This window comes from Dama dama, chromosome X (genome assembly GCF_033118175.1).
Source record: "Dama dama isolate Ldn47 chromosome X, ASM3311817v1, whole genome shotgun sequence".
Lineage (NCBI taxonomy): Eukaryota > Metazoa > Chordata > Mammalia > Artiodactyla > Cervidae > Dama > Dama dama.
This window is the reverse complement of record NC_083714.1, coordinates 40,471,383-40,489,374: the sequence shown is the minus strand read 5'-3', so window position 1 is coordinate 40,489,374 and position 17,992 is coordinate 40,471,383. Positions and strand designations below refer to the sequence as shown.

At 36.4% G+C, this 17,992-nt stretch overlaps 1 protein-coding gene and 1 non-coding gene across 2 annotated transcripts in view; one reads left to right on the top strand and one right to left on the bottom strand.

Moving 5' to 3' along the window:
• The window catches only part of LOC133052044 (transmembrane 9 superfamily member 2-like), an 83,250-nt gene that overhangs the window by 44,196 nt on the left and 21,062 nt on the right, over window positions 1-17,992 (bottom strand). Inside the window, exons 7-8 of the mRNA XM_061136786.1 lie at window positions 15,588-15,699; window positions 1,399-1,478 (exon numbers count right to left, since the gene is read on the bottom strand). Coding sequence (XP_060992769.1) covers window positions 1,399-1,478; window positions 15,588-15,699 — 192 coding nt within the window. The remainder of the gene's footprint in view (window positions 1-1,398; window positions 1,479-15,587; window positions 15,700-17,992) is intronic.
• TRNAE-UUC (transfer RNA glutamic acid (anticodon UUC)) lies at window positions 8,348-8,419 on the top strand. The gene has a single exon. It is a non-coding gene; the product is annotated as a tRNA-Glu (tRNA).

Below are 17,992 nucleotides of genomic sequence, written 5' to 3'. Positions count from 1 at the left end.
CATACTCATAGAATTATATCCTTCCTTACTTTCACCTTTACCTTTATAGTCTTCTTCCATCCAAAATTGCTTTATTATAAGAGACGAAGGGGGAAAAGTACTATATGTACCAGTTTCTTCTATTTCTCATCAGCTTCTCTGATCAGTCTCCTAAGTTACTAACTGAAGATCCTATGCTCGCTGTCAGCACTTTATGACAGACTCAATCATCACATTCTCAGTTGATCCATCCTTCAGTTTCATGTTGAAACTATTCCTTCCATAGTCATGAAGGACTTCTAACTCTGTGGTTTGATCCTGTTGAAAATTCCTGAGGAATCAAGTCCCTTCACTGTGAATCCACTAGAATGTAAGCTTCCTTCGAGCAGAAGCCTGTGTGCCTTATTCACTGCCAGGTCTGAGCACCTCCCCTAGTGCTTGGCATCCTAATAGGGATGAAAAAGAACACCTGGAAAATAAATCGACCTTCACTCACAGACATTATCTCCACACAACTGTCTCATCTAAATGACCTGCCTTGATTAAGTGACCACTTGGAGTGCTTTGGTTTCTCATCTGTAATCTTTTCATCTTTCTCTGCTCTCTTCCCAGTCTTGCATGACATCTTTACCTTCCTCCACCCCAGCTGGCTACTGCTTTTCCTCCACTCTACTTTGCTCAGACTTTCTGACCCCACAAATGAAAGAATCTGTCTTGTTTTCCTTCCATCTTCTGCACAGGGTCCACTATCACAGTCCTATCCTGCATACTTCCCAGCATGTATTACTCTTTACACGCAGACATGCTATCTCTTGGACATCTCAGCCTTCTCTTTCCCTTGATCATAAACATTAGTATATTTAAAACAGATTTTCCTTCTTGTTTCTCTTTGTGTATGTAGAGAGGTGGGGGAGGAGAAGAAGAGGGGAAATTAGCCAGAGAGAAGAAAAACTGTCACTCAAGATCATCTCTGATAGGGGGTTGGGGGAAAGGGAATTGGGTGAAGTAATTAAAAGGTACAACAAACTTGCAGTTGTAAGATAAATAAGTACTAGAGATATAATATACAATATGATAAATATAATTAACACTAACGTACATTATACTGAAAGTTGTTAAGACTGGAAATCCTAAGAGTTTTCATCACTGAGGGGAAATTTTTTACATTTCTTTCATTTTGTATCTATAGGAGATCACTGATGTTCACTAAACTTAGTGTGGCCATCAATGCAAGTCAGATTATGCTGCACACTTTAAACTTATACTATTATATGTCAATTATATCTCAATAAAACTGGAAGGAACAAAAGATCATCTCTGGTAACAAAATAAGTTTTAAAATACACATATGTACACATATGTGTGTATATACTTTTCCCACCATGAAGCTACTTACTCTTTAATTCAATAAGTGCTTACCTAAACCACTGAATGCTGGTATGAGACATGGACTCCAAAATATAATCCCACCTAGAACTCCACCTGATCTGTTTGTTTTCCTAAAAACAAAAATACAAAAATCACATGACCAAACTTTAACTGACCTTTTATTAAAGGTTTAATCCTAAAACAGAAAGTTATTCTGCCTGTACATTCTCCATTTCTTTACTGCTAACTTCATGGAATCATGCAATCTAGCCTGACATTTTCATCTTACTTTTATTTACTGATATCCTGTCTCATTTCAGGCTTCCCTGGTGGCTCAGATGCCCGCAATGCGGGAGACCTGGGTGCGATCCCTAGGTTGGGAAGATCCCCTGGAGAAGGAAATGGCAACACACTCTACTACTCTTGCCTGGAAAATCCCATGGACAGAGAAGCCTGGTAAGCTACAGTCCATGGGGTTGCAAAGAGTCGGACAAGACTGAGCAACTTCACTTCACTATCTCATTTCAGAAAGGGACTAGGAAAAAAAATGTAGTTTACTGTTCGTCAGAAATAATAGCACCTTTTTGCTATTTTTCTGTCATCCTAAATCCACCCCATACTTCATTTCTTTTTGTCCAGACCACATTTTCATCTTAATTGAAACTTCACAGGCATATATAATGAGAGTCACTGTGGTTCGTTTTTAAATTTAAAAACCGAAAAACAACCACCAAAAATTCCCATCAGAATAGGAATAAACAAACTATGGTAATCCATGCTAAGAAATACTATGTAACCATTAAAAAGAATGATGTGCATCTCTAGGTGATGACATGTCTATGAAATAGCATTAAATGAAAAAATAAAGGTGAAAAGTACATAGTAAGACATGTATGTACAGCAAGACTCTATTCCCCCTCCAAAAAAATATACATATTTTGTAGATGCAAACATTTTTCTGGAAGAAAAAACAATGGTTATACTTTTGGAGGAAGAGACTAGAAAGTAGGGGAAGGGTAGTAAAGGCAGGCAGAATTTTACTTATACATTTTCTATATGGTTTGAAGCCTTTACCACATATAAGTATTATCAATATTATTATTTAAATTGAACTAAAATTTTGAACTATAAGACAACTTGCTTCACTACAACACACCAAATCCACCTCCTGCAAATAGGTTTATTATTACAGTATTTTGTTTACTTAGAAAACAGTATTCAATTTCTGTCATTATTTCTTACAGAATATTCTAATATTTTACTTTTGTACTTTAAGTATTTTGAAATGTTTCAGCAACAAACTGATAAAAAGTTTTTTAATATTGTGGTTCTCGATATTTATTAAAACCTAAGAAAATATAATCACCAGTTGTTTCTGCCGATACATGATCAAACCTAACCTTTCAATAGCTTTCTTATAAAATAGCCCCAATAAATGAATATCTTAAAAGATAATCCCTGATAAACATTTAAACCATTAATGTGTTATTATTACCCCTTAAATTAATGGCATGCTCTTAGCAAAAGGAAAACACAGGTAACAAATTGACCAAATTATGTTTGAAATGACTTATTATTTAAAATTTGGTATCTGCACCCATCATTTAAAAACTGGACATTTAATTTCAAAAAACATGGGTTTTTTAAAGTATCTTTAATATTAATTTCTCATTTTTATATTAGTTTCTCATTTAAATGCTTTCTTCTCTGCAATCACCCACTGTGTTTCTTCAATCTTTTAACTTCATTGAGGCTTTCAATGACTAAGTCAAAGATCTCTCCTGGTAAATGTCACATTGCGCTTGAAATTATGTGGGTTATTTTCAAATATCTTTTGATAATGATTTCTAAAATAATTCCAGTGATAAGAAAACAGACTCTGTATGATTTCAATACTTTTAGACCATGAAATCTTTGCACCTTGTTTTATGTCCATGGATATGTTCTAGTGTCTACTGATTTATAGTCTATGGGAACTTGAATAGAATTTGTATCCTGCTGTTTTGGGAAAATTGTATAAATCTTAATTATATTAAATTGGTTCATAGTACTTTTCAGGTCTACTATATCCTTCTACTTTTCTGTCTATTCGTCCTATTAATGTTTGAGAGTTTGATATTGAAGCTCCAACTAAAAATCTTAATTTATCTACTTAAAAATAACTGTAATATATAGTGGAACTATAAGTAACTTTGTTCTGTATTTTCCAAGTCTCCTATAGATGTATTATCATACTTTTATAATTTAAAATAATCTAAAATGGGTAGAAAAATTAATAAAATTAGGTATCTATGTTTTCTGTGAAGTGTGGGGGATGGGTATGAAGAAAGTCAATGTACACTGCTTTTTAAAAAACTGAAATGATGGATTTTAATTGAAATGACTTTTAATTCAACAGTAGACTTTAGCTAACACCTGATGACCCAGTGTTCATGATGAACTTATCTATGAAAGGTCAGGTTGACATTTTGTATCTACTGATGTGCAGTATCATTTTGCGGTCTTCCTGTTGAGAATCCATGGCCTGAGCCTGGTCATGAAGAACCATTAGACAGACCCAAGTTGATGGTCATCCTACAGAATATAAGGTCTGTACTCTTCAAAATTTTCAAGAATATGAAACATAAGGAAAGACTGAAGAACTGGCCCAGATTGGAGATCAAAAACTAAATATATGATTCATGTCAATGTATGGCAAAACCCACTACAATATTGTAAAGTAATTAGCCTCCAACTAATAAAAATAAATGGAAAAAAATTTTAAAAAAAAACTAAATATAACATGTAATCCTGGAAAGGATACTGAACCAGAAAGGGGGAAAGTGACATTGTTGGTCAGCTGGCGAAATCTGAATGGATGGATATGAATCAGATGGTAATGTAATGCTGTAATGCCAATATTGATTCCTGGTTTGCACTGTTGCATGCTTGTTTTAGGGAAAGACACTCTGGCAGATTTAGAGGTGATGAGACAGCATCTAGCTCTCAAAGGATTCACAGAAAGACTAAAGATAATGGACACAGAGAGAAGAGTGAACAATGGAGCAAATGAAGTAAAATGTTAAACATTGGAGTATCTGGTTAAAGGGACTACAAGAGTTCTTTGTGTTATTTTAGCAATTTTTCTGTAGTATGAAATTCTTTCTAAATAAGTTATTTTTAGAAAATCTGAATTTACAGACTGACAAATCCAGGGATAGATAGTCATTGCATGAAAGGATTTGTCTTAGCCATTTTATTATTAAAATATTGTTATTATACTAAAGTGTGATTTAATTTGTCAAAATTTGAATTGCATGCATTTCTTTACCAGACTACTGTCCATTGACTTAAGCAAGTTAACTCATATCAAGCCTTTTAACAAGGAGTGAAATAAGTGAGGGAAATTAAAAGGTCCAAACTTCCAGTTGCAAAATAAATGAGTCACAAGTATGAAATGTACAGGGTGAGGAATCTAGTCAATGATTATGTAATACCTTTGTATGGTGACAGATGGTAACGACTTATCGTGGTGATCATTTTAAAATGGATAGAAATATCGGATCACTGTTTTGTAACAAACAAGAACTAACATAGTATTGTAAGTTAATTATACTTCAAAAACAACAAACAAACAAATCCATAGAAAAGGGGATCATATTTGTAGTTACCAGAAGTGGAAATGGGGAGAGGGGAAAGTAGATGAAGGTGGTCAAAGGGACAAATTTCCAGTTATGAGGTAAACAAGTACTAGGGATGTAATGTACAACATGATAAATATAATTGACACTGCTGTATGTTACATATGAAAGTTGTTAAAAGAGTAAATCCCAAGAGTTCTCATCACAAGGAAAAAATATTGCTTTGCTATTTCTTTAATTTTGTATCTATATGAGATGATGAATGTTCACTAAATTTATTGTGGTCATCATTTCATGACATAAGTCAAACCATAATGCTGTCCACCTTAAACTCATACAGTGCTCAGTCACTCAATTGTGTCCGACTCTTTGTGACCCCATGGACTGTACCCCACCAGACTCCTCTGTCACGGGGATTCCCAGGCAAGAATACTCGAGTGGGTTGCCATGCCCTCCTCCAGGGGATTTTCCTGACAAAGGGATTGAATCCACATCTCTTGCATCTCCTGCACTGGCAGAAGAATTCTTTACCACTGTACCACCTGGGAAGCCCCTAAACTCATACCATGCTGTTTATCAATTATAGCTCAATAAAACTGGAAGAAAAAATAAAACTTAAATAAAAGAGATACTTTCAAATATACATTATGAAGTTTGACTTTTAAATACAAAGAGAGCCTAGAAAATCTGCAGTTGTTAAATCAAGTAGTTTTTGCACCAAACATTGCCATCTGCTGGAAATAACAGTCCACAACACATACTACTCCTCCATAAGAAAAGAAGAAATTATTTTAAAATCCTAAGGCACATTTGAGACAAAATGACAAATGTAAAAAGATAACTAAATGGTGGAACCCATTTTTTAAATCCATTTAAAATTAATTATTCTGCATCTTTACATCCCAGAGTTTCAAAATCTTTTATAAGACATAAAAGCATATGAGGTAGGCAGGTCTTTAATGCTCTTTCTAATGAAATCACAAGAAGCAAAGGCAGAAATACAGATGAGAGTTCTTGATTCAGGACCCAGTATATGATGAGTTTCACTCAGTAAAAACACCTGCAGGGAATCAAAGAATCAAGGGGCAGGCAACTAGAGCTTCTTTCAGTCTAGTTGTTTTCAACAGGGAGAACAGCACCCTCTAGGGGACATAATGAAACGACGCGAGGATACTACTGGTATTAGAAGCACAGCAGAATGCCAGACGTCCTGCAGGGCACTGGGAGACCCACACAAAGAATTGAGAACAACTTCCAAAAGCCCCCATCCACCATTTATGTGAGTGAAAAACTGCTTATGATTATCTGCAGCTAGATTCTAACTTCATTTTACAATTAAAGTATTTTTGTGTGCTAAATCTTTTCAGTCGTGTCCAACTCTTTGCAACCCTATGGACTGTGACCTGCCAGGCTTCTCTGTCCATGTGAATCTCCAGGCAATACTGGAGTTGGCTCCCATACCCTCCTCTAGGGGCTCTTCCTGACCAAGGGATTGAACTCTTGCCTCCAGCATCTTCTGCATTGGCAGGCAAGTTAATATACATTTATTTTTCCCCCAGGAATGCAACGACCATGTAAATTGAGGGAAAATGGTACTGTTTGGCTTGAAACTTTATTAAAATTAATCAACATTTCAGAAAATCATGGCATCCTTTAGGAAGGTGTGATATTTGAGCCACCAATATAAAATAGTCTCATATTCATCTGTATTCATGTATATCATATTTACAATGATTATACACACAGTTCCCTGGAGGAGGAAATTGCAATCTACTCCAGTATTCTTGCCAGGAAAATTCCATGGACCAAAGAACCTGGCAGGCTGTATGTAGTCCATAGGGTCCCATAGAGTGGGACATGACTGAGCATGCACACACGCACGAATACACAAAGGTGCAAGCATCTAACAATGACTGAAACATATCTTATTAAAAATTGATTTTTTTATTCCTCCTTTATATTATAGTTGTGGTGCTATACTGATGTCTCTTGAAACTACGTGTAAGACAAGTATAATTATCTAGTATCTATTAAAATTGTTTTACAACAGCAAAGGGAGAAGGATAAAACATTTGTTATTAAAAGAAGATATTAATCTGATAGGGTTGAGAACTACTGATCCAGCTCCATTCCCTCACTCTACTATAGGGAAACTGAAGTCCAGAAAAGAAAATGAACTTGCTCAAGGTCAAGTATGAGTTTGAAGTAAACCAGTACCAAAAATCTCTGATTCTCAAATTCAGTTATTGGTCCATGGTGCCTGAAAATCAGGAATGCATCTTGCAAAAAACAATCTATATATGTGGCTAGGGTCTCAAGCTAGCCCACAACTAAAGCTTATATAACTCACATACACAGATACATAGCTAAAATTAATGTGATTAGAGTGAAATCAAAAAAATCTTTAATTGGTGGTATAAACAGTAAGTTTTCTAAAGTAAAATATGATGAGTAGAAAAATACCTTAGCCCAGCATTCAAGGCCATTCAAAATGTGTCTCAAATCTATCTTTCTAACCTTTCTATGAATACTGTTTACACATAAACTGTTAAAGTCTGGGGTGTTATACTGAATCTTTTTGGCCTTTATATACCCAGGACTTAACACCTGTCACCTAGAATGCACTTATTACCTATTGATGAATGAATAAACAAATGAAAAAAATTTCTTTCAGACAAATCTATTCACTGTTCCCCACATACACATGCACATTCTCACCTGGAAAGCCCTTCTGCTGGCCCCCCTCCAAATTCCTAAATTCCAGGTCTTTTAACTCAGTCTATGACCTTTCCCAGAATGCCTTGCACATTCTACCCATGCTATCCAAACCATCCTCAGCATCCTTCAAGGACTAGGTCAAGGCCTCTCTCTTAAAAAGCCTTCCTAGCACCTGGGAGTTCTGCCCAGCCTGGGCCTGGACGGTGGGATCTGGCCTCCCCTGCCCACCTGAACCCTGGGGGTTTCTGGGAAGCCAACCCCTCCACCAGCCCCCCCAGGGCCTCGCCTTCTGGACGCCCCAGGGCCTGCTGGCCTCTAGACACTGACCTCCCCCCAGAGCCCCGCCCTCCCCCTGGGGCTGTCTGTAATGCCCTCCCGTACCCACCCTTCATTCCTAGGCATAGTTCCTGCCCATTGTAAACACACACCATGGGGACTTCCCTGGAAGTCAGGAAAGCAAGATTCCACATGCCACTTGGTATAGCCAAAAAATAAATAGATAAAAAATAAAAATAAATTCATACCATTAAAGTGGCTGTTTTAGGAGCCTGGATTCTGTAGCCAACTTAATCTAGATTTATAATCCTTTACATTTGTGACCTTGGGCAAGTGACTTTATGAGTCTCAGTTTTATAGTCTATAAAATGAAGATTTAAAGGGACTTCCTGGTGGTCCAGTGGTTAGGACTCAGCACTTTCACTGCTGTGGCCTGGGTTCAATCCCTGATCAGGGAACTAAGATTCTTCAAGTCAAGAGGCCAAAAAAAAATGGAGATTTAAAATACTTGCTTTCAGAGGCAGGTATGAAAAATAAAGTTAAACTAGGTACTTTATAAAAATTCCCATGCTAAGCACATAATCATGCATGCCAAGTCGCTCAGTTGTGTCCAACTCTTTGCGACCTGGTGGAGCCCACCAGGCTCGTCTGTCCATGGGATGCCCCAGGCAAGAATACTGGAGTGGGTTGCCATGCCCTTCTCCAGGGGATCTTCCTGACCCAGGGATCAAACCCACATCTCCTGCATTGGCTGGCAGATTCTTTACCACTGAGCCACCAGGGAAGCACCATGTCACCAACTAGAGACATTAATAATACTGCACTAGATTTACATCTTCCCTTTCTTATAAGTGTAATTCTTATGTCTCCAGCATTGCAGGTGGATTCTTTACTGCTGAGCCACCAGACAAGCCCAGGAACATAATAGACCCTCAAAAATATTTGCTATATAAACAGATAAATAAAAGGTCTTCATTCAAATGTTAATCATTATGGTCCAATCCTTCAGTAACTTCTGAACAAAATCATTATATAAACACCAAACTTTATACCCACATGGAAACATGTATCATTTTCTGGAAACACAAAGTGCACAGATGTTCAATTAAAAAGCAAAAAGACAAAAAAAAAATAAATAAAAAGCAAAAAGACAAAATTTTTACAACTATACTATAGTCTATTAAATGACCTGGTGGGATTTTCTGTATTAAGAGTGAGAAGTAGCAAAAGGCAAAGAACATGTACAAACACAGATCAAAACAGACAGTCCCTGAAAATGTGGAGGTCTAGATCTAGCTAAGATGGCGGCAGCTAGTCACACATGGCTATTCAGCACTTGAAATGTGCCAGTCCTAAGTGAGATGAGCTCTAAGTGTAAAACATACATCAGATTTTAAAGATTTGGTTCAAAAAGAAGAATGTAAGATATTTATCAAAAAAGTGCTACACGAACACTATATACTGTTTAATACATTTGTTTCTCACAGGACTATGGGTTAGCAGGAGACAATATTTTACGTGTGTGCTTCAGTTGACCAAAAAGTCAGTATCTTGTGGATAATGGGAGCCAGGTTTCTCAATATCAGAGAAAGAAGTTACAGATCAACAAGAGGAGAGGGCTAGCATGACCACTGCAGTCAGAGAGATCAGTATGAATTCCTACTTGTCATATTTATTTTATCCATTTATTTTTATATTTTCTCATTTACAGTTAGAAAATAATCTATGGAGTGCTACTTTGTCACTGAGAATAACCCAGTTTCTCCAGCACTCAGTCATCTACAGTTTTAATATCCTTTAATCAATTATTGACCTGAATCAATTATTTAGTTGGAGGATGAAAGGAAACCTCTTTTTTTTCTTTTTACTGCACTGTCTGGCATATGGGATCTTAATTCCCTGACCAGGGACTGAACCTGTGCCCCCTGCATTGGAAGTGAGGAGTCCTAACCACTGAACCACCAGGGAAATCCAGAAAAAGAGACTTATTTTCAAATTCTGCCATTCCCATTGAAGAAATTCAATAAATGATAATTAAGTACACAGCTTCTCATTTGTCCACTGGAAGCTATGTTATAGGTTCAATATGATTTTTTATTGTAGAGAATTGAACTTTCATTTTCATAATCTTAAATTTAAAATAATATAATCTCACCAAGTTTAAATTTAGATAATGCAGAAGAAAATTTAATCATATGGCAAGTGTTTACATTATATGGTTAAGTTAAAAGGGCAGGTTACAAAACAATGTAGCTCATCCAATTCTCACAACCTAATGACACTACTAGTAGCAAGCATTGTTTGAGCTCCTTCTTTGTGTCAGAAACTATACCACGTGCCTTTAGTTATATTTCCTTATTTAAATTTCACACCTGTGATGTAGATAATTACTATTATTGACCCAGTTTTACAAATGGAAGTCTGAAGAGGTAAATGGTAGGCAAGAGCTAGTATAGTAAGTAGTGGTAGAAAACAGGAATTCAAACCCAGCTGCCTGATTTCAGAATTATCTCTTAATTCCATACCAAAATTTTCATGGTGGTTCTCAGCACATGGTGGTATTCTAAATGACTTTTATTTACATTTTGTGATCTTTCTATATTTTTACAATGAACATGATTTACTACTATAATTTTTTTTTTACTTAAAACAACTGACAAGGACCTACTAAATAGCACAGGAAACTATACTCGCTATTATGTAATAACTTATAAGGGGAAAAAATCTAAAAAATAATATACATATATATGCATGTATAACTGAATCTGTGCTGTACACCTTAAACTTACATGATATTGTATATCAACTATAGTTCAATAAAATTTTTTTTAATTTAAAAAGTAAAAATTTCTAGTTCAGTAGAATCTTGTAAGCTACTGTAAGACACAACAACCATGTACACCTAGTGTACACAAAGTAGAATCTGCAGTGGGATATAAATGTTACTCCAGAATAGTACTCCATAGTCAAAAGGCGATTCTTAACTGTTGAGTTAGACGCAGTCAAAGGTTTCTCTATTAGGAGACTTTAAAACACTGATGTGGGCTTCCCAGGTGATTCAGCGGTAAAGAATATGCCTATCAAGCAGGAGTGTGAATTTGATCCCTGAGTCGAGCAGGTCTCCTAGAGAAGAAAATGGCAACCCACTCCAGTATTCTTGCCTGGGAAATCCCATGGACAGAGGAACCCAGTGGGCTACAGTCCATGGGGTTGAAAAGAGTCAGACATAGCAACTAAAAAACATCAAACACTCATGTGCTTTCTGAAGCTACAAAAGCAGACAGTAGAAAGTAGCATTTTCCAAATTTATTTGACTAGCATTCTCGGGAATGCACTTTGGGACATGTTGATGTGTACGATTATCACTGTGTAAAAAATTTTTTAAAAACACAAACATTTTCAACCCAAGACAGAAAATAAAGAAACAACACCATCAGAGATATTCATAACCACTCTTCCTGGCGCCCTCCCCACAACTGTAACAGCAACTTCCTGGTGTTCAGATACAGACTATTGTGGTTAAAAGCAATTAAGTAAAGGCCAAAAAAAGAACATTGTGGCTTAGTGCATTCTCACTGTATAAGTGCACTCTGCACCTATGAGCTACTTTTGTATAAGACATTTATAAAGCAAGCGCTCCTGTATCTGAGAGAAGGAAGAGGAAACACTGTGTGTCTACTACTGGCTAGGAGCTGTGCTAAATATTTTATATGTTTGTTAACTTATCTCTGCTAGCAATCACATGAGGTAACTATTTTATCCCTATTTTACAGATCAGGAAATATAGGCTCAATGTAACCTGCCCAAGTTCACACAGCTAAGAAATGTCAAAGCCAGGATTCAGACCTTGGGTTTGTCTGGTTCTTTCCATTGTACCACATCTGGAAGCCACAGGCCTTCTAAGCACCTTAAATGAGTTTCAATGGGAAGGAAAATTCCTCCTCTGAAATAGCTCCCAGGATTAAGGAAAGTTAAAGAACAAGGAGTTGAGACCTAACCCCAAATAAGGCAATCCCCCCAAAACCCCCATATGCTATAGCTGCATCTAAACTTGCACTTTAGCTCTTTTAACTGCCACAGTTGCTTCCTAACAGGCAGACAGACCACTAACACCATACCATGTAGGCCCCTGGCTTGAGTCTAAACTTCAGAGTTTAGATGTGCTTTCCCTTGCCATTTCCTGTAAACATAAGCGTTCTTACACTTAAATTTATTTTATTATTTTTTTTCTTCCAGTTTTACTGAGTATAATTGATACACAGCACTGTATACATTTAAGGTGTACAGCATAATGATGGGACTTAACATATGTCATGAAATCATGACCAGAATAGGTTTAGTGAGCATCCATCATCTCATATAGATATAAAATTAAAGAAATTAAAAAATATGTTTTCCTTATGATCAGAACTCCTAGGATTTACTCCCAACTTTCATATATAATATACAGCATTAATTATATATATCATGATGTACATTACACCCCTAGCACTTATTTATCTTATAACTCCAAGTTTGTAGTTATGACCACCATCATCTAATTCCTCCCTCCCTTCATCCTCTGCTTCCAGTAACCACAAATCTAATCTCTTTCTCTGAGTTTGTTTTTGAAGTATAATTGACCTACAACTCTGTCAGTTCTTGTTACACAACATAGTGATTCAATATTTCTATACATTTCAAAATAATCACCACAAATAAGTCTGTTACCATCCTACACTTAATTTTAATAGCCAATTGATAAGTGATAAAAATATATAAGAGCTTCCACTCTTCAATCTACTTCTGGTAATAGCTTGGAGTTGGAATACTATTTTCAATCACTAGGGAAAGGTTATTTTAATTTCTTCAGGGTGTACTTCATTCCTTTTCCCAGATTACACTTCTGTGTTTCATCCAGAGATTAGAAGACTGGACTATACTTATTGGACTGGTAAATTGCCTGTTTTCACCAATTGTATTTTGGGTAAACTGCAGGATGTAGGATCAAGTAATCCTGACCTCTAGCTGGATGACTCAAAGTACACACACATATCTCTAACATAAACGCTTCTCATTTTCTTTACAGTAACTCTGTAGGCAGAAAATATAATAGACCTTTAATATAGAAAGCCAGAATGGAATAGTGGAAAAACTATGAGTTTGGGGCCAAACAGACCTGAGTTTGAATATCACTTCCACCTCCTGCTAGCTATGATCTGGAGAAAATTACTTCAGCTCGCTGGGCTTTAGGATCCTCATTTATAAAATGGAGATAACCACTCTAGGTGATACATAGGGACAAAAGCAAGGCATCCCCAAACTGGAATTGCTTTGAGAATGAGATTAGGAAGAATTGTGTTATAATGGCTGTCAGGCCATCTATAGAAATGACACAAACCAAGCACAATTTGTAAGTGTTCAAAGAGATTTGAGACCTGATCCCAAATAAGGTGATTAGGGTTTTGTCTCAGGAAAGCATATCCAAAGCTATAAGAAATAAGCCTTGTATAAAATCAAGTATAATCAAAGCTGAATCAAAAATATGACACATAGTCTTTAAGAAAAACTATAAAGAGAAATACATATACCTACATAGTGATAAAAAGTTTTCCCTATGAAAGGAAAGCCCCACTGTTCATTTTCTAGGGAAGTACCTCTAAAACTGTCCAAGGCTAAGAGTACCTGACCCATGAATATGAACATCTGGTCCATGTGCCATGTGAATATCATCTTTTAATACTTGTCTTCCTTTTTCTCTGGAGTCCTATGCTCACCAAGAAACTTTCTACTTATTCTACTCTATTTATATTTGTTTTCTCATATCTCTTTATCATTGGCAGATGTGCCAACCAGCTAACATGAATGATGTGGTCAACGAGGCATTTAGAGTTCTCCAAATAAATTAGGAAATTGGTGTTTTGGTTTATATATTAGATCCTTAGGAGTTTGCCTAGTATGAATCTATCTCACTTTGTTATACTCACAGAATTAAAATTATGAAGCAAGATTTTTTAAATTGACAGAAACCTAGTATTGCGGAGCATGCTAGGGAACAGCCTAACAGCTTTTTTGCAAAGAATTTGGTAATGTGTTATCAAAATGTGTACACCCTGGGACTTCCCTGGTGGTCCAGTGGCTAAGACTCTGTGCTCCCAATACAGGGTCCCGGGTTTGATCCCTGATGAGGGAACTAGATCCCACATGCTGCAACTAAAGATCCTGCATGCAACAACAAAGATCAAAGATCCTGTGTGCTGCAACTAAAACCCAGCGCAGGCAAACAAATATATTTTTTTAATGTTTACACCCTGAACATCCCACCCTCGCCTTCTCCCACAGAGTCTAAAAGTCTGTTCTGTATACCCTGTTACCTAAATTCCTACTTCAAGGAATTTAATGCAAGGAGATAATCAGACAAATAAAAAGGGGTGCTAATTAAAACACTGTTTATAAGAATTAAAAATTAGACATTTGGATTTTTATCAATAGGGCACTAAATAAGTTGATTACAGCCTGTACATTAAATATACTATGTAGTCAATAAAAAGAAGGTGGTGACTCTGTATTTATTGACCTGGAAAAATGTCCATGACATATACAGTAAGTGAAAATAGTATATATAATACCCCATTTGTACAAAGTTGTGCACTTTTTAGCACCACACACAGTATTTTCCTACAGAAAATGATATCCCCATGAGCTGTGCCATGGTCTATGAAATGCTGCATGTTATAATCATCTTTTGGAAATTTACAATGCTGTTTATCATAGTGAATACCCTTAAAGCCATTGTTTTAACATTGTTTAACCTAGCATTATCCACCGTAACCTCATCATAGATCCTTTTTTTCATGTAACACCTTTTAAAATATAAAGCTAAAATAAAAAAAGCTAAAATGAATAAAATATGAAGGAATTTGTTTCCAGAAAACCCTTTGGGAAACATGGGCTTCAAAGAACTGATAGATTATTCACCAGAATGTTATTAATCTATCTACCTATTTACCAAAAATACATACCATCTTTATAAAAATAGCTATTCACAAAAGGGATAATTCCAGATGTACAAATAATAATAAATGTTATATGTTGAGGACCTATTCTATATCATGCTAAGGGCTTTATATATTCTGAAAATGAGGATGAAATGACATGAGAAGAAATTGAGCCTCAGAGATCACATGACTTGCCTATGCACTTGTGTCTAGTAAATGGCCAAGCCATAGTTTGAACTGCAGGTTAGTCCAAATGTCCAATATGGCTGCTCTTTTCACTATACTAGATTTTGTCTCTTCCACAAGATACTCTTCCTTTAAGGTCTCACTTGAGCAGTCAGCCAGTCTGCCAACCCCAGGCGACACCTCTCTGGTTTCCTATGTACCTCATTCAAACATCAATATGAAGTAAGAATAAGTAAAGTACCTGGCAAGCTACCTGAAATGTAGTAGATTAAATACAGCAATTCCTGTAATGATTGTCCTTTGAATGGTTTTAACATGAAGAACTTACCTTCTTTCCTGGACTCCAAAGGTGCACTATACAACTTTCAATTGATAGAAATAAAGGCTTTAATATTACTGAAGTATATGATATTTATATACTTGATTTAGAAAAAAAAGTAAGATTATGGAATGGAATACTTACTTCAAATTTCACCGAGTAAGTGTAGATGATGTTCAACTTATCTGTATTGTCTCCAGGAATTTCCATAGGGGTTCCATTACAAGTTAGATGGTTTTCATCTACATGTTTATAGCTAGTAAAAGAGAAGGAGAAAAGGAAGGGAAGGGAATTTTTATACCAAATTGAAATTGTAAACTTCTGATTCATGGTTCTTTGGGCATGTAATAACAGCAGGCTGATAAAAATGGGCCTTTCATTATATTCTGCATTTAAAACTCTTTACAATTTAAAATATTCTTGTTTCTAAATGTCCCTAACATGCAAATAGACTCAATATACTGCCCAAAACACAATACTTAAGAACTTTCTCTTTGCCAGTGGATAGATTTTTTTTAAATCCTATTAGCAAATGGCTTTATTTTTCATCTTTCATCCCATCCCTCTCTTCTATATACTAAAAAAAAATCTATCTTGTAACCTCAACTATAGAGTTAGAAAATCAAATAGATGAGACAGAAATCATACTTATAAGCACCCAGAGATTTGAGGGCCTACTGTGTGTAAAATGCCATGCTTAGCCATAAAAGGGCCTGAGGATATATCTATGTGAACATTTTGTGTTTGAAAAAGAGAATGATCATTAAAACCCAAAGATGGAAAACAAAAACTAGAGAAGCTTGAAACTAGACAGGACTGGTGAAGCTAGCAAATGCCTGGTCAGAAATAAAGTGACTCTTCTATTTCTTGAAAAATAAAAGAATAAAAGGGAGGGAGAAAAATCAAAAGGAGAAACCATGTTGCTTCATTTTTTAATTAGTTAATTCAACATACAGTTTACCCCGTGGTTTCTGTCTAAAGATTACTATGCAATCCTGATGAGATTATTATCTCTACACATACATGCACAATCAAACCACTCACTCACAACTGCAAAGGTTACTGGTGTGCACATCTTTTGTATTCATTCCTGTAACCCTACTTACTGTCTGGTCCATAATGTGCCCTTACAAGTGTAGGATAAACGTGTTCTATTTAAAGCCAAAATACATTTTAAAATAGCTATGAATTAGAGAAATCATAATTGTTAAGGCTACAGGTCAACATTTCACACTGAAGGGAAAAATTAAATTACTACATGATAATGCATATCAAGTATGCTATGAAGCATGGGTCTTGAACCCCATACAGGGAAGATCTGCATTTCATATGCGAGACTATGTGGCAAAAATTCTATAAAGGTCTCTAATCGAGTTAGAAGCCCTATTTTAAACCACTGGCCTTATATATGAATTGTATAAGGCCTTCCAGGCCACTTTCACAACTTCAACTTTAACTCTGAGATGGGAAGTCACTGGATGATTCTAAGTGGGGGATTAACACAAGCTGAAATTTTAAAAGGGTCATGTATATGTATGGCTGAGTCCCTTAGCTATTCACCTGAAACTATCACAACATTGTTAATCATCTACCCCAATACAAAATAAAAGTTTAAAATAAAAAAATAAAAAGGAATGCTCTGAATGCTGTATTGAGAAAAGGTTATGAGAAGACAAGGGTAGCAGCAAGAAAACCAGCTAGATTTCTGCAACAATCCAGGTAAGGTATGATGATGTCCTGGACCAGCTGATAGTGCTGGAGGTGATGAGAAGTAGTGGATTCTAAATATGTTTTTAAAATAGAGCCACATGGGGAATTCCATGGTGGTCTCTGGGCTTCCATCACAGGGAGCATGGGTTCCATCCCTGGTCTAGTAACTAAGATTCCACAAGCCATATGGTGCTGCCAAAAAAAAAAAAAAGCCAGAGCCACATGATATACTAAAGGGTTGGACCAGATATAGGGTATGAGGGAAGAATGATAAAGAGAAATCAAGAGTGATGTCATGGTTTGGGGGTCTGAGCAACTAGAAGGATATAGTTGCCATCTACTGAGATGGAGAAGACAACAAGAGAAGTGGGTTTGGAGGGAAGATTAGAAGTTTATTTGGGGACATGTTAAGTTGGAAATGCCTATTAGACATCCAAGTGGCAAATAGACAGCTAAATATACAGGTCTAGAGACCTAAGAGGGGCTTCCCGGTGGCATTAGTGGTAAAGAATCTGCCTGCCAATGCAGGAGACACAGTAGACATGGGTTTGATCCCTAGGTCAGGAAGAGCCCCTGGAGAAGGGCATGACAACCCTCTCCAGTATTCGTGCCTGGAGAAACCCATGGACAGAGGAGACTGGTGGGCTACGGTCCAGAGTAGCAAAGAGTTGGACATGACTGAAGCAACTGAGCACACACACAGAGACCTAAGTGTCGTTGTGGTGTCTGATGCCAGGAGACAGGGTAAGATCACCAAGGTGAGTATAAATAAAGAGGCAGAGCTCAAATACTGAGTTCTGGAGCCCACTGAGATTAAGAGGCTGGAGAAATGAGGGACT